The sequence below is a fragment of the Pleurodeles waltl genome, chromosome 3_2 (assembly GCF_031143425.1).
Source record: "Pleurodeles waltl isolate 20211129_DDA chromosome 3_2, aPleWal1.hap1.20221129, whole genome shotgun sequence".
Classification (NCBI taxonomy): Eukaryota; Metazoa; Chordata; class Amphibia; order Caudata; family Salamandridae; genus Pleurodeles; species Pleurodeles waltl.
The window spans coordinates 87,347,032-87,366,892 of NC_090441.1; the positions used below are offsets into that span (position 1 = coordinate 87,347,032).

The window sequence follows — 19,861 nt, forward strand, 5'->3', positions numbered from 1 at the left end:
AGAAATCTTGCACCACCTCTGGATGGAGATGCCATTTGTGATCGACCACGCATCGTCGGGTGAGTTCATCTGCTCTAGCATTCAAGGAGCCTGCCAGGTGTTGAACCACCAGGTAAATGCTCTGATGTTCCAGCCAAGTCCAGAGGCGAAGGGCCTCTTGACAAAGGGTCCATGACCCCACTCCACCTTGTTTGTTGCAATACCACATGGCGGTGGTGTTGTCTGTGAAAACCTGCACTGCTTTCCCCTGGAGAGAGGGATGGAATGCTTTTAATGCTAGTTGAATCTCTTGGAGCTCCAGATGATTGATATGGAACCCGGTTTACGCCAGAGACCAGATGCCTCTGATCTCTGTCTCTTCCATGTGGCCACCCCATCCCAGGAGTGACGCATCTGTCATGACTAAGATCTGGTTGGGGAAAGGAGAGGGATCTGCCCATGACCCAATCCTGATTTGTTAACCACCAATGCAGGTCTCTCGCAGTTCCTTCTGAGATCTGGACCTTGTCGGAGAGATTCCCCTGATGCTGCGCCCACTGGAACTTCAGGTCCCACTGCAGAGCCCGCATATGCCATCTGGCATTTTGAACCAGCAGGATGCAGGGGGCCATGAGGCCCGGCAGACTCAGAGTCATTCTCACCAAAATCCAGGACAGAAGCTGAAACTTTGGTATCATAGCTGAATATCCTGGACTCACTTTTTGGGTGGCTATGCCCGAAACTGCACTGAATCCAGAACAGCTCCAATGAAAGGCACGTTGAAAGTGAACCCCAGCGAATACAACAGGTTCGCTGTAGTCTGAAGGTGGAAGACGACTGTCTGGGGTGAGTTCGCCTTCAACAGCCAATCGTGGACTGTAAGGAAATGCCTCCTTGGCATGGTTACCCACTGAATTTTTGCCTTTTGCTGATGCCAGTTATGATTGAAAGTGTGCTGGGACCCTGCTAACCAGGCCCCAGCACCAGTGTTCTTTCCCTAAACTGTACCTTTGCTTCCACAATTGGCACAGCCCTGGTACACAGATAAGTCCCTTGGAAACGGTAGCCCTGGTACCAAGGGCCCTGATGCCAGAGAAGGTATCTAGGGGCTGCAGCATGTCTTATGCCACCCTGGGGACCCCTCACTCAGCACATGCATACTGCCTCTCCATCTTGGTTTTGGAGGATTACCCCAATAGGAATAGGGATGTGCCCCCCTCCCCTAAGAGAGGAGGCACAAAGAGGGTGTAGCCACCCTCCAGGGCAGTAGCCATTGGCTACTGCACCCCAAACGTAAACATCCCCCTAACTTTAGGATTTAGGGGCACCCCAGAACCCAGGAAATCAGATTCCTGCAACCTACTACAAGAAGAAGGACTGCTGACCTGAAAGCCCTGCAGAGATGACGGAGACGACAAATGACTTGGCCCCAGCCCTACCGGCCTGTCTCCAGACTCAAAGAACCTGTACAGCGACGCATCCGACAGGGACCAGCAAGCTTTGAAGCCTCAGAGGCCTGCCCTGAACCCGAAGGACCAAGAAGCTCCAGAGAACAGCGGCACTGTTCAAATACAGCAACAACTTTCTTGCAACTTTTAAAGAACTCACTTTTCCCACCGGAAGCGTGTGACTTCACACTCTGCACCCGACAACCCTGGCTCGAGATCCAGAGAACCAACACTGCAGGGAGGCCTCCCAGGCGACTGCGACCTTGTGAGTAACCTGAGATGACCCCCCTGGACTCCCACAGCGACGCATGCAGAGAAGATCTAGAGGCTCCCCCTGACCGCGACTGCCTGGAACAAAGAACCCGATGCCTGGACCAAGCACTGTACCTGCAGCCCCCCGACCAGACGGAACCAAACTCCATTGCAGGAGTGACCATCAGGTGACCCTCTGCCTAGCCCAGTCAGTGGCTGCCCCGAGAAGCCCCCTGTGCCCTGCCTGCACCGCTAGAGTGACCCCCTGGTCCCTCCATTGATTCCTATTGAAAACCCGACGCCTGCTAAGCACACTGCACACGGCTGCCCCTGTGCCGCTGAGGGTGTGTTTTGTGTGCCTACTTATGTCCTCTCCAGTGCTCTGCAAAACACCCCCTGGTCTGCCCTCCGAAGACGAAGGTACTTACCTGTTGGCAGACTCGAACCGGAGCGCCCCTGTTCTCCATAGGCGCCTATGTGTTTTGGGCCCTCCTTTGACCTCTGCACCTGACCAGTCCTGTGTTGCTGGTGCGGTGACTTTGGGGTTGCCTTGAACCCCCAATGGTGGGCTGCCTATGCCCAGGAACTTTAACTTGTAAGTGCCTTACTTACCTGAAAAACTAACCAATACTTACCTCCCCCAGGAACTGTTGATTTTTGCAGTGTCCACTTTTAAAATAGCTTATTGCCATTTTAACAAAGACTGTATATGATATTGCTTTTATTCAAAGTTCCTAACTTACCTGTATGACGTACCTTGCATTTTATGTGTATACTTCAAATGTTGAACCTGTGGTTCTTAAAATAAACCAAGAAAATATATTTTTCTATATAAAAACCTATTGGCCGGGAGTAAGTCTTTGAGTGTGTGTTCCTCTTTTATTGCCTGTTTGTGTACAACAAATGCTTAACACTACCCTCTGATAAGCCTACTGCTCGACCACACTACCACAAATTAGAGCATTAGAATTATCTAGTTTTGCTACTATCTTACCTCTAAGAGGAACCCTTGGACTCTGTGCACACTATTTCTTACTTTGAAATAGTATATACAGAGCCAACTTCCTACAGGTGGGATGCCCTGGGGCGCTATAACAACAGGCATGAGCCTTTGATGCTCAGTGCCAGGTGTTACAGTTCCTGCAGGGCGTTGTGAGAAGCACCTCCACCCAGTGCATGCGTTGTTCCTGGCCACAGAGTGACAAAGGCACTCACCCTATGTGGCCAGAAACCCTTCTGGTTGTGGCAAGCTGGCAGGAACTGGTCAGCCTAACACTGGTGTTTGGACTGGTACACAGGGGCATCTCTAAGATGCCCTTTGTGTGCATTTTTCAATAAATCCCACACTGGCATCAGTGTGGATTTATTGTGCTGAGAAGTTTGAAACCAAACTTCCAAGATTTCAGTGTAGCCATAATGGAACTGTGGGGTTCGTAATTGACAGACTCCCAGACCATATACTCTTGATAGCTACCCTGCACTTACAATGTAGAGCACTGGAGAGGACACAAGTAGGCACACAAAACACACCCTCAGATGCACAGGGGCGGCCGCTGGGGCCTGGTTAGCAGGATCCCAGCACACTTTCAATCATAACTAGCATCAACAAAAGGCAAAGGATTAGTGGGTAACCATGCCAACGGAGACATTTCCCTACACCTGATGAGAGCTTTGATTATTTGGAACCACTAACACTATCACTAAGAGTTGCCTGCACTCTGTAAAAGGTGCCTCACCCATAGATGTATACCATATACTGAGTCAGCCGCCTACAACATCCTTGACACACACAAATAAAAACTCGACAAAAAATTTGAGAAAAAGCCTATCAAAATGCGACAGAGGGGTAGCTCTCTCCAGATCTGCGGTAACTGATGCAGAAAGAAAGAACTGACACCCGTATGCCTGGGTGGTGTCTATATTAGTGCCAACAACGCCAACAATGCCACGCAGAGCCGAATGGAGCTACCTGATGGTGCACGCAAGGGGTATTGCTCAGCAAACATTTCAGGATCCAGCCGGCAGCCTGGGAAAACAAATGCTAAGGAATATGCAGCTAGAAGTCTCTATCAGGTAAGTGCTGCCTCCATACTGTTGTTGCTTCGAAAGCAGGATTCCGAGTGGTCAAGAAGACTGCAAAGTTGCAGGTGGTTGGTGAATTGTTGGTTGACTGTCTTCTCTTATATCACCTTTGCTGGATAGAGGTAGAGGGGAGATGGGGCGGAAGTTGCTTGGTTCGTTGGAGTCTGCCAACGGTTTATTGAGGAGGGCCATGACTGCAGCATGATTTCAGTCCTTGGGGAAGGTTGCAGACTTGCTAAATGAGTTGATGATGTGAGTGAGGAATTTGATCACAGGTCCTCCCTAGTAATAGATATGATCTGGACATGGGTCTGTGGGCTCCCTGAAATGGATGATTTTCATGACTGAAGTGGTATCTTCCTCAGTGAGTGCTCTCCAGTTAGTTAGGTATCTGTCTGAGTGGTAGGCGGGCAGCTTGCTAATGATGTCCTCAGGGTTTGGTTGTTTCTCAAAACTGTTTGTAGATCTTTTCAATTTTGCTGTTGAAGTTTGCAGATTAGTTACAGAGTTCTTAGGAAGGGTGGTGGAGTTGGCTGAGGCTTCTTAGGTGGTGTATTCCTTTATGATATCAAATTTTTCTTTGACATTGTTGGAGCTGGCTTCGATCCTATTCGTGAGGGTTCTTCTCTTGGGGTCTCCTAGGAGGTGGTGGTAGTGCCTGAGGGCAGCCTCATAGGTTGATCTGGAGTTGGCATTATGGTTGGCTATCCGTTTCCTTTCCAGCTCTTTGCAAAATCTTTTGGTGTCTCCGAGTTCTTCCGTTTACCAGGAGGCTTGTTTCTTGGTTCAGCAGTGTTCATGAGTTTTGATGGGTGGCAGAATTTCAGCACAGTTGGAATGCCACTGGTTGAAACTGATGATGTCCTCGGCTTGGTTGTTGGTGGTGTTGGGTTGGTCTGTTTCGAGTGTGCTACGCAAGTCAGTTTCCATTATTCTGTTCCCAGCTCCGGCTGAGCTGGTTTATGTTGATGGGAGCTTTGGCTTGTGGCGTGGAGATTTTGAAATGGATAATGTAGTGGTCAGTCTATGTGAGTGGTGAGGTAGATTGGTAGCTGAAGCTGTTGCTGTAGAAGATTGTGTCTAAAGTGTGCTCTGCATTGTGAATGGGATCTGTGACAAGCTGTTTACGTTGTGCAGAGTTCAAGGTTGTCAGAGGAGCAGGTATCTGAGGGTTCTTCCAGATGGTAACTGAAATTGCAGAGGACAAGGAAGTACTTGGAGTTGATGATGAGGGGGGCAATAAAGTCTGATATGAGGCAGCTGAAGATGCATACCGACCAGTGCTTATATTGAGGTTGGTGATTTCCGGAGTGAGGCACTTATTTGTGAGAGTCAGCACTTAGTTTTCTGCATCAGGCATTTACTGTGAGCAAAAGACTCAATTGGGAAAAGTGGAGGAAGAGAAAAACGAAAAATGGTAACAAAGGGAGAAAGCAGAAAGCTGCAAGAGTGAGCTGAAGGGGCCGGGAGTGGCTGTAAATGGATTAAAGAGGACTGAGATGGCTCGCACATTTAAATGCTGCAGCCGCGTGTTTCAAAATAGTGATTTGGGCACCAGCATGTTTTAATTTACAAATTAAGCACTGAAACAGACTGGGCAGATTAAGAATGCCTTAGCCAATAATGATGAATAAGAGCATATGGCCTATGACAGAAGTGATGCATGGGACCTGTGTGCTTTTGTCACACAACTAAAATATCACTTGATAGAACCCATCAAAAAGGTTTTTGATTTGTAAGGTCATTAGGCGCTTAATGGATTATGACCATCCTACTTACACAGATGAACAACTTACCTTCGGTAACACATTATCTGGCAGAGACTCTATCTAGCTGCAGATTCCTTACCTTAGAATTCCCTGGCGTCAGCTTTGAATCCGGAATTTTTCTACTGAGCACTGCCCTGCGCGCGCCGTCGGGTGGCGTCGTTCGGATCCACGTGCACCGTCCGCAGAGCGGGGAGGCTTGGGTGGGTATAAGGAGTCTGCAGCTAGATAGAGTCTCTACCAGATAATTTGTTACCGAAGGTAAGTAACTTGTTCATCTGCTAGTGACTTCTAGCTGCAGATTCCTTACCTTAGAATAGATACCCAAGCTATAACTCCTGGTGGTGGGTCTTGAGGATATATTTCACACCAGGAAGTCCTGCAGGACCGAGCGGGCAAAATGCCCCTCTGTCCTCACCTGCCTATCCAGGCAGTAGTGTCTCGCAAACGTGTGCAAAGAAGCCCACGTTGCTGCTTGGCAGAAGTCAAGTACTGGCATGCCATGAGCTAACGCTCTGGTAGAGTGAGCCCTCAAGCCCTCTGGAGGCTGCTTCTTGGCCAAAGCGTAGCAAATCTTTGTACAGAGAAAGACCCAGCGCAAAATGGACCATTTCTGTACAGCCCAACCCTTCTTTGCACCAACGTGTCCCGCAAAGAGTTCGTCGTCTGCTCTTTTGTGGGGTCAAGGTAGAATGAAAACGCTCTTTTTGGGTCCAGCCGATGGAGACGCTCCTCTCCTAAAGAAGGTGGGCAGGGTGATATTTTGACCCAAATGGAAAGGGTTCACCACCTTGGGGAGGAAAGAGGCACCACTTCTGAGGACTACTTTATCAGGATATATTGTGAGATACAGCAGTTTCGATGATAAAGCCTGCAGCTCACTCACTCCCCTGGCACATGTAATTGCCACCAAAAAGGCTGTTCTGATAGTGAGCAGCCGGAGAGGACAGTTATGTAAAGGATCAAAAGGAGGACACATTAGGAAAGTAAGAACAACATTAAGATCCCACTGGGGAATGACAAAAGGCACAGGTGGAAAAATATGCACAAGCCCTTTTAAAGATCTTTGTACGATGGGAGACTTCAACAAAGATGGTTGGTCGGGCAAGCATAGAAAAACCGATAAGGCCGCAAGATAGCACTTGAGAGTCCCTAAGGAGGAACCCTGTTGGGGCAAAAGATAGAATAAACAAAAGGATATTAGATAGAGAAGAAGAAAAAGGATCAATAGACCTCTCTGTACAACATGAAAGAAAACTTTCCACCGGCAGGTGTAAATCTACTTAATAGAGGGACGCTTGGCTGCCAGAATGACATTACAAACTTCAGAAGGGAGGTCAAAAATCATCAACTGTCACCGCTCAACCTCCACGCATGAAGCCGCAAGGTTGACAGGTTCGGGTGAAGAACCTTCCCCTGCTGCTGCGACAGAAGATCCTCCTGAAGAGGCAACCTGATTGGAGGACTGATGCTCCTTTTGAGAAGCTCTGGATAGCACACTCTCTGTGCCCAATTCGGAGCCACTAGGATTACTTGGGTCCGGTCGTTCTTGATTTTCTTGAGAACTCTGGGCAGAAGTGGTATGGGCAGAAAAGCGTACAGGAGGCCTGAACTCCACTTGTAATGAAAAGCGTTGCCTAGCGATAGCCCCCTTGGAAACTCCAACACGTAAAATTGCTGACATTGCGCATTCTCTATGGAGGCAAACAGATCTAACCAAGGCTCTCCCCACTTCTGAAAGAGTCCTTGCGCCGCCTCCAGATCGAGATACCATACGTGATCCGCTAAGCATCGTTGGCTGCGTTTGTCTGCCCTGGCAATCAGAGAACCTGCCAGGTGTTCAACCACCAGGGTTATGCCCTGCTGTTCCAGCGATGTCCAGAGACGCAGAGCCTCTTGACAAAGGGTCCACAACCCCACATCGCCCTGCTTGTTGCAATACCACATTGCAGTGGTGTTGTCCGTGAACACCTGCACTACATTCCCTTTCACAACAGGAAGAAATGCCTTTAATGCTAGTCGGATCGCTCGAAGCTCCAACAAGTTGATATGGAGCCCGGATCCTGCCGGGGACCAGAGATCCCTGATCTCCACCTCTCCCACATGGCCACCCCATCCCAGAAGTGGTGCATCTGTCACTACTGTGAGATCTGGTTCGGGAAGGGAGAGGAGTCTGCCTTTGACCCAATCGCAGTTCACTAACCACCACTGCAGATCGTTTGCAGTCCCCTCCGGGATCTGAACCACGTCAGTAAGATTTCCCTGTTGCTGTGCCCATTGGAACTTCAGGTCCCACTGCAGAGCCCTCATATGCCATCTGGCATGCTTGACCAACAGGATGCAGGAAGCCATGAGTCCCAACAGCCTCGGAGCCTGTCTCACTGAAATCCAGGACAGAGGCCGAAACGTCGGTATCATAACCTGAATATCCTGGACTCGCTGCTCGGGAGGATAGGCCCTATTATGCACTGTGTCCAGAACAGCTCTGATAAAAGTGAACTTCTGGGAGGGAGTCAGGTGTGACTTCGGCACATTGATAGTGAACCCCAGCAAATGCAGGAGGTTCACCGTTGTCTGGAGGTGGGTGACGAGAGCCTGGGGCATCGGAGCCTTCAACAGCCAATCGTCGAGGTAGGGGAAGACTGAAATCCCTGACCTGGGCAGATGAGCTGCTACCACCGCCATCAACTTTGTGAACACCTGAGGGGCGCTGGTGAGACCGAAAGGGAGCACGGTAAACTGAAAGGACTCGTGGCCCACCTTGAACCGCAAGTAACGCCTGTGGGCGGGCAGGATGGGGATATGAAAATACACATCTTGCAAGTCCAACGCTACCATCCAGTCTCCTTGGTCTAGGGCAGACAAGACTTTAGCAAGAGTGAGCATCTTGAATTCCTCCTTCTTGAGGAAGAGATGGACGCCCTTTTAATGCAAGATAGGGCAAAGACCCTTATTCTTTTTGGGTATCAGAAAGTAGCGGGAATAACAACCACTGCCTACTTCTGACATCGGGATCCTTTCTATAGCTCCCTTGGCCAAGAGAGCCGTAACTTCCTTGCGGAGCAAAACCAAATGGTCCTCAATCACCCGCTCTTTTGTCGGAGGGATAGAGGGAGGAGAAGACTACAAGGGGAGGGAATAGCCCTTCCTTATGATCTGCAAGACCCATTTGTCCGTTGTGATAGAATGCCAGTGAGGGAGATGAAATTGAATCCTCCCTCCAACTGGACAGACATGGTCTTGCAGAACCACAGTAGGAGGGCTTGGGCGCAGTGGAGGGGGGCTGTGTGGTGGCTGACCGCTGGCCAGACCCTCTGGGTCTCATGGTACCACGACCACGTCCTCTCCCGGGATTGTGTGAAGCCTGAGGATGGTGGCTTAGTTGTAGCTGACGTGGTACCGCACCCCTTATGAAGCCTCGAAAGGGACGGAAGACAGACTGCTGTCGAGCTGGTGCTGAGAGTCACAAGCATCTGGCCGTAGCTCAAGAATCCTTAAACCTTTCAAGCGCGGAGTCTGTCTTCTCACCAAAAAAGCGAGAGCCATCAAAGGGCACGTCCATCAAACTTGACTGGACATCCCCTGAAATGCCAGTTGAACGTAGCCTGGCGTGGCAACGTAGGGGCACTGTCAACGCAATCACTCTACCCAGCAAGTCAGTCGTGTCCAATCCACACCTGATTGTAAACTTGGCTGCATCTCTCCCTTCCTTGACAGCCTGGGTGAGATTGTCCCGTATGCCCTCCGGGACCTGGGGCAGCACCTGTGCCACCATATCCCATAAAGTATGGAAGAAACGGCCCAATAGGCAAGAGGTGTTTACTGACCTCAATGCCAGGCTGGAGGAAGAAAACATTTTCTTTCCAAGCTGAGCCAGCCTCTTGGCCTTCCCTATCCCGGGGAGCGGAAGGGAAGGCACCACGGGAAGTAGAGGCTTGGAGCACCAAGCTCTCTGGGGTGGGGTTTTGGGTATGGAAACTAGGGTGGCTTAGAGCAGGTCTATGGCAGCAGCTGACTGTCCTATTCACAGGAGCCCAAGCTGGGTTTGGACAATGTTCACAGAAGGAGGTCCGTTAGGGCCTCATTGAAGGGCAACATCGGCTCTGATGTAGTCACCCCCGGCTGAAGCACCTCTGTCAGGAGATTCGTCCTGACCGGCACCGTGGACAAGTCTAGGTCCAAGAAGCCCTACGTACCACCATAGCATAAGAAGCTCCCGAGAGCATAGAAATATCTGGAGATGTGTCCAGTCCACTGGCCTCCCCTATATCCTCATACCAGTCCTGTTCTTGCTCCAGGTCGTACTCTAAAAGGTCCTCAGACCCCTCCCACTCTTCTCCTGTGCCTGGCTGTTCAGAATAAGGCTCAGGCAATGATCTGGGCTTAAATGGCGCCGTCGGCGTCGTACGACGTCGCTCTAGATCATCCGGAATGAGGATGGGGCTACCACCGGTGGTGGAGGAAGCGTCAACATCGGACCCTGTGCCGGAGGAGGTCGACTGTGTGGGACGGGCGCCGGTCCGGGTCTGCTATCGGATCCTGGGGTGCCCAACCGTGCTGAGGCCGAAGCGCCCGATGTTGAACTTGATGGGGCCCCTGCTGACTCCACGAGGCCCAAAGACCCAACCGAGGGTGCAGCCCGCTCAAAAACAAGACGCATGGCCTTGTAAAATTCCTTTATTTGAGTGGGGGTCGCTCCAGTCCCCGGAAAAGAGGGAAGACATGGAGTCGGCCCTGGCGACGGCTCCACGGATCCACGCTCGGAACGTCGACGTTCCCTAGACGCCTCATCAACTGACGGCTGTGGTGAAGTTGAAGTCCGCTTGGACTTTCTTCTTCTTGTGCCTCTTACCTGAGTGATCGGATGACCTCGAATGCGAGGAAGAGGACTTGGGGCTCCGGGAGCAGTGCTGCGACCTCCTCCTATTGCGGGACCGTGACCTCCTCGGAGTCGCGCTGACCGAAGACAGCTGTGGGGCCGCAAGAAGTTTGAGGGATCTGTCCCTCAAGGTCTTTGGAGCCATGGCCCGATAGTCGGAACACGAAGTCGAGTCGTGATCCTTCTCAAAACACTAGAGACACACTCTGAGTGGATCAGTGACTGACATGGTGCGATGACATGCACCAAGCGGTTTGAATCCAGTCTTTCTAGAAGACATGCTTCAAACAATCAAGACGAAAAAACTTTGACATCTGTTGATGCAAAGGATAGCTCTTCACGGATCTGCACTTAAATGGCACGGAAGGAAAAGAACTGACATACGCACTCCGAGGTGGCGTCTATATAGACAACCACAGACAGCTCCAATGACGCTGCCGACGCCCTGTGGAGCCGGACGACGCACGCAGATCCGAACTACGCCACCCTACGGCGAGCGCAGGGTACTGCTCAGTAGAAAAATTCCAGATCCGAAGCTGATGCCAGGGAATTCTAAGATAAGGAATCTGCAGCTAGAAGTCTCTATCAGATAACTACATTCCTCAAATCAAATAGTTTGTTCTCACTTCACATCCAACTCAGCTATGAAAATGGCTGCAGTAGCCATCTGTATGCATGCAGTGCACAAATTAAAATCTTAAACAAAAGCTTTTGTTCTGTATGCAAGAGTAAAAAAGTAGCGTTGCAAAGGCTGGTGCAGTAGCATAAGATAACAACAGATTTCCAATCTTAGAAGTAAGCTCTATTTGGAATTATAAAACTACAGTTCTTCCAAGAAAGGTATAACATAAAAGTTTAATGAATGTGTTGAGCACATAGTTCACTTACATCCATGCTCTCTTTTTTCTATCATTTCCTTCTTTTCTTCCTCAATCTCTGTGGAACAATAAGCATGAGGTGCACAAAACAAATACAATGAACACATTAAACAATTGCTAATGCTTGGTTGTAGAATCAATGCAGTGATAACATGTAAAAAAAGAACTACAAATAATACTTCTAGCCCTATCCAAATCACCCCATCCCATTTTTTTAAAACAATTTCCGTATCACTGAAAGAACGCCTCACAAATAAATGTTAATTTAGCTCTGGTGCTTCTAAACATCTGTCTACAAAAAAGGCCATGAAACCATATGCCCGGACCCTATAAATATCTGCAATCCCAACTAACTGCTCATGTCATCGACATGAAGAACAAGTTACTTACCTTCGGTAACGCTTTTTCCGGTGGATACAATAGCTACCCTGTGGATTCCTCACCTTATGAATTCACACATGTGCCAGCATCCAACGTATAATCTTCTTCCCAGCTCTCCACGTCGACGAGGACGTCACAATTGCACGGCTCCACGCGACTCCGTGTGACATCACCGTGCCAATAAGAAGTCCCCACCGGCGTGCTGACATCAGTTTCACCCAATTTTTACATGCCTTTGAGGCGAACAGGTGAGAACCGACCCCACAATAACTCCAAGAAATACATATATACATAAAACTACCATGATGCAAAATAATCAAAGCCATCATTTATATTTACAGGAAAAGAGATAAATATATACATACCCATATACAACCACATATCTTAATGTAACCAGACAGGCAATGGGGAGGCGGGGGGGACTGTGAGGAATCCACAGGTAGCTATTGTATCCACCAGAAAAAACCTTACGGAAGGTAAGTAACTTGTTCTTCTAATGGATACAACTACCTGTGGATTCCGCAACTTATCAATAGAGTCCCAAAGCAGTACCGCACTCAGAGGTGGGACCCTGCCTGGTTACACCAAGAAGTCCTGCAATACAGATTGGCCAAAATGGCCGTCTCTCCTAACCTCCGAATCCAAGAAGTAATGCTTTGCAAAGGTGTGGAGGGACGCCCAAGTTGCTACCTTGCACATGTCCACCACTGGAACCCCTCTTGACAAAGCTGAAGTAGCTGATTTGGTGGAATGGGCTCTGAAACCCTCAGGGGGAACTTTCTTTGCCAACGAGTAGCAAATCTTGATACAAAGAATGACCCACCTGGAGATTGTTCTTTTATGACCTGCTCTGCCCTTCCTCTGTCCAATATACCACACGAACAGCTGGTCCTCCAGGCGAAAGTCTTTCGTCCTTTCAATATAAAAACCAAGTGCCCTTTTAGGGTCCAAACGGTGGAGCCTCTCTTCTTCCTTCGCAGGGTGAGGAGGAAGGTAGAAAAATGGAAGGGTAATGGTCTGCCCTATATAAAAAGTAGTGACAAATATTGGCAGGAAAGACGCCCTGGTTTTCAACACCACTTTATCTGGGAAAAACAAGGTAAAGGGGGTTTTAACAGAAAGAGCTTGAAGCTCACTAACCCGCCTAGTTGAGGTTATAGCAACAGGAAAAACTATTAACTAGACCCTTCAGAAACCTAACCACAATAGGAGATTTAAATAATGAGGGCTGATCAGGGAAACAAAGAAAGGCTGACAGAGCAGCTAAATAACCCTTAACTGCAGCCACTGGACAACCCTACTTTGCTAAATCTAAAGCAAATAGAATATCAGAGAGGTGGGCCTTCAAGGGATCAATTTTTCTTCCTCCACACCAAGCCACGAATTTTGCTCACCTGCCGGCATAAACGGTCTTAGTGGAGTGTCGCCTGACCGATACAATAAAATCCACTATATCTGGTCGGAGAGAAAAGGAACTCAGGTTGCCCTGTTCAATCTCCAGGCATGAAGGTGCAGGCTCTGGAGGTGGGGGTGTAGAACCTGCGACTGCGAGAAGAGGTCTGCCCTGAGAGGGAGATGGAGCGGAGAGCACAGCGAGAGTTGGAGAAGGTCTGTGTACCACAGACCAATCCGGGCTATTAAAATAACCTGAGCCCGTTCTTGGCGAATCTTCCTCAGAACCCGAGGAATCAAGGGTATTGGGGGGGGAATGAGTTAGGCAACTAGTTGTACCAAGAGATCTGAAATGCATCCCCCAAAGCTTCTTGCACCGGATACTGGAGGCTGCAGAATGACGGACAGTGCGTGTTCTCCCGAGTGGCAAACAGATCTATCACCGGAGAACCCCACATCCGAAAGATGTGCAGGACCAGATCCAGATGGAGACGCCACTCGGGATCGGCCAAAAAATGCCGACTGAGAGAGTCCGTACATACGTTGAGCACCCCGGCCAGATGATTAGCTATCAAGCAAATCCGATGGTCCTGAAGCCAGGACCAGAGACGCAGAGCTTCTCTGCTGAGAAGATACGACCCTACTCCTCCCTGCTTGTTTATATACCACATCCCGGTAGTGTTGTCTGTCAGGACCTCGACTGCGAAGGGATGGGAGGAAGGCCTTGAGAGCCAAACGTATTGCCCGCAATTCTAACAGATTGATATGGAAAGTCTGTTCCACTGGAGACCAACGACCCTTGATCTCCAGGTCCCACAGTTGAGCTCCCCACCCTAGAGTGGAAGCATCTGTCATGACCGTGGCCACCGGAGGCGGCAGTGAAAACGGCCTTCCTTGAGAAAGGTTGCTGTCCACAGCCCACCATCTTAGATCCACTGCAGCGTCTCTGGAGATCGTTATCGACACCTCGAGATCCCCTTTGTGTTGAGAGCCCTCATGTGCCAACGTGCATGATTGACCAACAGAATGCAAGAAGTGAACAGACTGAGCAGACGCAAGGCCTTGAGGACTAGAACAACCGCTCCATTTTGAAACACTGGAATCAATGCCTGAATGTCCTGAATCCGCTGAGGCGGAGGATAGGCCTGATTCAATGTAGTATCCAGTACTGCCCCTATGAATAGGAGGCGTTGAGAGGGCTCCAGGTGAGACTTTTCGAAAAACCCAGACTGAACAACAACTGAGTTGTGTAGGAAGTTGGCTCTGTATGTACTATTTCAAAGTAAGAAATAGCATGCACAGAGTCCAAGGGTTCCCCTTAGAGGTAAGATAGTGGCAAAAAGAGATAATTCTAATGCTCTATTTTGAGGTAGTGTGGTCGAGCAGTAGGCTTGTCAGAGGGTAGTGTTAAGCATTTGTTGTACACACACAGGCAATAAATGAGGAACACACACTCAAAGACAATTCCAGGCCAATAGGTTTTTGTATTGAAAAATATATTTTCTTAGTTTATTTTAAGAACCACAGGTTCAAGATTTACAATCAATACTTCCAATGAAAGGTACTTCACTTAGGTATCATAGGAACTTTGAATCAGCAAAATAGCATGTGCAGTTTTGGCAAAAATGGCAATAAGCTATTTTAACCCCTTCGCTGCCAGGCCTTTTCCCCCTCCTGTGCCAGGCCTTTTTTTGCCTATTTGGGGCAGTTCGCGCATAACTTTTTGTCCACATAAGCTAACCAAGCCAAATTTGCGTCCTTTTTTTCCAACATCCTAGGGATTCTAGAGGTACCCAGACTTTGTGGGTTCCCTTGAAGGAGGCCAAGAAATTGGCCAAAATACAGTGAAAATTTCGATTTTTTCAAAAAAATTGGAAAAAGTGGCTGCAGAAGAAGGCTTGTGGATTTCCCCCTGAAAATGGCATCAACAAAGGGTTTGCAGTGCTAAACTCAGCAGCTTCCTAGCTTTCAGGAACAGGCAGACTTGAATCAGAAAACCCAATTTTTCAACACAATTTTGGCATTTTACTGGGGCATACCCCATTTTTGCAATTTTTTGTGCTTTCAGCCTCCTTCCAGTCAGTGACAGGAATGGGCATGAAAACCAATGCTGGATCCCAGAAACCTAACCATTTCTGAAAAGTAGACAAAATTCTGAATTCAGCAAGGGGTCATTTGTGTAGATCCTACAAGGGTTTCCTACAGAAAATAACAGCTGAAAAAGAAAAATATTGAAATTGAGGTGAAAAAAACATCAATTTTTCTCTACGTTTTACTCTGTAACTTTTCCCTGCAATGTCAGATTATGGAAAGCAATATACTGTTACGTCTGCTGGATTCCTCCGGTTGCGGGGATATATAGGGCTTGTAGGTTCATTAAGAACCCGAGGAACCCAGAGCCAATAAATGAGCTGCACCCTGCAGTGCGTTTTCATTCTATACCGGGTATACAGCAATTCATTTGCTGAAATATAAAGAGTAAAAAATTGCTATCAAGAAAACCTTTGCATTTCCAAAAAGGGCACAAGATAAGGTGCTGAGGAGCAGTGGTTAGTTGCACATCTCTGAATTCCGGGGTGACCATACTAGCATGTGAATTATAGGGAATTTCTCAAATAGATGTCTTTTTTACACACTCTCCTATATTTGGAAGGAAAAAATGTAGAGAAAGACAAGGGGCAATAGCACTTGTTTTGCTAATCTATGTTCCCCCAAGTCTCCCGATAAAAATGATACCTCACTTGTGTGGGTAGGCCTAGCGCCCGCGACAGGAAACGCCCCAAAATGCAACGTGGACACATCCCATTTTTTTTAAAGAAAACAGAGGTGTTTTTTGCGAAGTGCCTACCTGCAGATTTTGGCCTCTAGCTCAGCCGGCACCTAGGGAAACCTACCAAACATGTGCATTTCTGAAAACTAGAGACCTAGGGGAATCCAAGGAGGGGTGACTTGCGGGGCTCGGACCAGGTTCTGTTACCCAGAATCCTTTGGAAACCTCAAAATTTGGCTAAAAAAACACATGTTCCTCACATTTCTGTGGCAGAAAGTTCTGGAATCTGAGAGGAGCCACAAATTTCCTTCCACTCAGCGTTCCCCCAAGTCTCCCGATAAAAATGATACCTCACTTGTGTGGGTAGGCCTAGCGCCCGCGACAGGAATCACCCCAAAGCGCAACGTGGACACATCCAAAATTTTGGAAGAAAACAGAGGTGTTTTTTGCGAAGTGCCTACCTGTAGATTTTGGCCTCTAGCTCAGCCGGCACCTACGGAAACCTACCAAACCTGTGCATTTCTGAAAACTAGAGACCTAGGGGAATCCAAGATGGGGTGACTTGCGGGGCTCGGACCAGGTTCTGTTACCCAGAATCCTTTGCAAACCTCAAAATTTGGCTAAAAAAACACATGTTCCTCACATTTCTGTGGCAGAAAGTTCTGGAATCTGAGAGGAGCCACAAATTTCCTTCCACCCAGCGTTCCCCCAAGTCTCCCGATAAAAATGATACCTCACTTGCGTGGGTAGGCCTAGCGCCCGCGACAGAAAACACCCCAAAGCGCAACGTGGACACATCCAAAATTTTGGAAGAAAACAGAGGTGTTTTTTGCGAAGTGCCTACCTGTAGATTTTGGCCTCTAGCTCAGCCGGCACCTAGGGAAACCTACCAAACCTGTGCATTCCTGAAAACTAGAGACCTAGGGGAATCAAAGGAGGGGTGACTTGCGGGGCTCGGACCAGGTTCTGTTACCCAGATTCCTTTGCAAACCTCAAAATTTGGCTAAAAAAACACATGTTCCTCACATTTCTGTGGCAGAAAGTTCTGGAATCTGAGAGGAGCCACAAATTTCCTTCCACCCAGCGTTCCCCCAAGTCTCCCGATAAAAATGATACCTCACTTGTGTGGGTAGGCCTAGCGCCGGCGACAGGAAACACCCCCCAAAGCGCAACGTGGACACATCCAAAATTTTGGAAGAAAACAGAGGTGTTTTTTGCGAAGTGCCTACCTGTAGATTTTGGCCTCTAGCTCAGCCGGCACCTAGGGAAACCTACCAAACCTGTGCATTTCTGAAAACTAGAGACCTAGGGGAATCCAAGGAGGGGTGACTTGCGGGGCTCGGACCAGGTTCTGTTACCCAGAATCCTTTGCAAACCTCAAAATTTGGCTAAAAAAAACACATGTTCCTCACATTTCTGTGGCAGAAAGTTCTGGAATCTGAGAGGAGCCACAAATTTCCTTCCACTCAGCGTTCCCCCAAGTCTCCCGATAAAAATGATACCTCACTTGTATGGGTAGGCCTAGCGCCCGCGACAGGAAACACCCCAAAGCGCAACGTGGACACATCCAAAATTTTGGAAGAAAACAGAGGTGTTTTTTGCGAAGTGCCTACCTGTAGATTTTGGCCTCTAGCTCAGCCGGCACCTACGGAAACCTACCAAACCTGTGCATTTCTGAAAACTAGAGACCTAGGGGAATCCAAGATGGGGTGACTTGCGGGGCTCGGACCAGGTTCTGTTACCCAGAATCCTTTGCAAACCTCAAAATTTGGCTAAAAAAACACATGTTCCTCACATTTCTGTGGCAGAAAGTTCTGGAATCCGAGAGGAGCCACAAATTTCCTTCCACCCAGCGTTCCCCCAAGTCTCCCGATAAAAATGATACCTCACTTGTGTGGGTAGGCCTAGCGCCCGCGACAGGAAACACCCCAAAGCGCAACGTGGACACATCAAAAGTTTTGGAAGAAAACAGAGGTGTTTTTTGCGAAGTGCCTACCTGTAGATTTTGGCCTCTAGCTCAGCCGGCATCTAGGGAAACCTACCAAACCTGTGCATTTCTGAAACTAGAGACTTGGGGGAATCCAAGGAGGGGTGACTTGCGGGGCTCGGACCAGGTTCTGTTACCCAGAATCCTTTGCAAACCTCAAAATTTGGCTAAAACAACACATGTTCCTCACATTTCTGTGGCAGAAAGTTCTGGAATCTGAGAGGAGCCACAAATTTCCTTCCACTCAGCGTTCCCCCAAGTCTCCCGATAAAAATGATACCTCACTTGTGTGGGTAGGCCTAGCGCCCGCGACAGGAAACACCCCAAAGCGCAACGTGGACACATCCAAAATTTTGGAAGAAAACAGAGGTGTTTTTTGCGAAGTGCCTACCTGTAGATTTTGGCCTCTAGCTCGGCCGGCACCTAGGGAAACCTACCAAACCTGTGCATTTCTGAAAACTAGAGACCTAGGGGAATCCAAGATGGGGTGACTTGCGGGGCTCGGACCAGGTTCTGTTACCCAGAATCCTTTGCAAACCTCAAAATTTGGCTAAAAAAACACATGTTCCTCACATTTCTGTGGCAGAAAATTCTGGAATCTGAGAGGAGCCACAAATTTCCTTCCACCCAGCGTTCCCCCAAGTCTCCCGATAAAAATGATACCTCACTTGCGTGGGTAGGCCTAGCGCCTGCGACAGGAAACACCCCAAAGCGCAACGTGGACACATCAAAAGTTTTGGAAGAAAACAGAGGTGTTTTTTGCGAAGTGCCTACCTGTAGATTTTGGCCTCTAGCTCAGCCGGCACCTAGGGAAACCTACCAAACCTGTGCAGTTCTGAAAACTAGAGACCTAGGGGAATCCAAGGAGGGGTGACTTGCGGGGCTCGGACCAGGTTCTGTTACCCAGAATCCTTTGCAAACCTCAAAATTTGGCTAAAAAAACACATGTTCCTCACATTTCTGTGGCAGAAAGTTCTGGAATCTGAGAGGAGCCACAAATTTCCTTCCACCCAGCGTTCCCCCAAGTCTCCCGATAAAAATGATACCTCACTTGTGTGGGTAGGCCTAGCGCCCGCGACAGGAAACACCCCAAAGCGCAACGTGGACACATCATAAATTTTGAAAGAAAACAGAGGTGTTTTTTGCGAAGTGCCTACCTGTAGATTTTGGCCTCTAGCTCAGCCGACACCTAGGGAAACCTACCAAAGCTGTGCATTTCTGAAAACTAGAGACCTAGGGGAATCCAAGATGGGGTGACTTGCGGGGCTCGGACCAGGTTCTGTTACCCAGAATCCTTTGCAAACCTCAAAATTTGGCTAAAAAAAACACATGTTCCTCACATTTCTGTGGCAGAAAGTTCTGGAATCTGGGGGGAGCTACGAATTTCCTGCCACCCAGCGTTCCCCCAAGTCTCCCGATAAAAATGATACCTCACTTCTGTGGGTAGGCCTAGCGCCCACGAAAGGAAATGGCCCAAAACACAACGTGGACAGAACATATTTTTTCACAGAAAACAGAGGTGTTTTTTGCAAAGTGCCTACCTGTGGAGTTTGGCCTCTAGCTCAGCCGGCCCGGGAGGGAGGGTGGGGGGGGGGGGGGGGGCAGAAATGCCCTAAAATAAATTTGACCCCCCAAACGCCCCCTGCCCCTGCCCGGGAACAACCCCTGCCTACGGGGTCGCTCCCCCTGCATGACATTGGCGCCAAAAAACAAATCCCAGGTGCCTAGTGGTTTCTGCCCCCTTGGGGGCAGATTGACCTAAAATCGGCCAATCTGCCCCCAAGGGGGGCAGAAATGGCCTAAATACAATTTGCCCCCCAGGGGAGCGACCCTTGCCTGATGGATCGCTCCCCATCTCAAAATAAAAAAAAAAAAAAAAAAAAACACAACAAAAAAATTTGCCCTGGTGCCCTGAGGGTTCTGCCCCCCCCCCTGGGGGCAGAAATGGCCTAAAATAAATTTGCCCCCCCCAGCCCCCACCACCGGGAGCGACCCTTGCCTACGGGGTCGCTCCCCCTGCGTGACATTGGCGGCAAAAAACAAATCC

The 19,861-nt window shown here is 48.9% G+C and overlaps 1 protein-coding gene across 1 annotated transcript in view; it reads right to left on the reverse strand.

The window, feature by feature from the left end:
- The window catches only part of TSPOAP1 (TSPO associated protein 1), a 2,439,191-nt gene that overhangs the window by 15,327 nt on the left and 2,404,003 nt on the right, over positions 1-19,861 (reverse strand). Inside the window, exon 30 of the mRNA XM_069226865.1 lies at positions 11,295-11,342. Coding sequence (XP_069082966.1) covers positions 11,316-11,342 — 27 coding nt within the window. The 3' untranslated portion in view covers positions 11,295-11,315. The remainder of the gene's footprint in view (positions 1-11,294; positions 11,343-19,861) is intronic.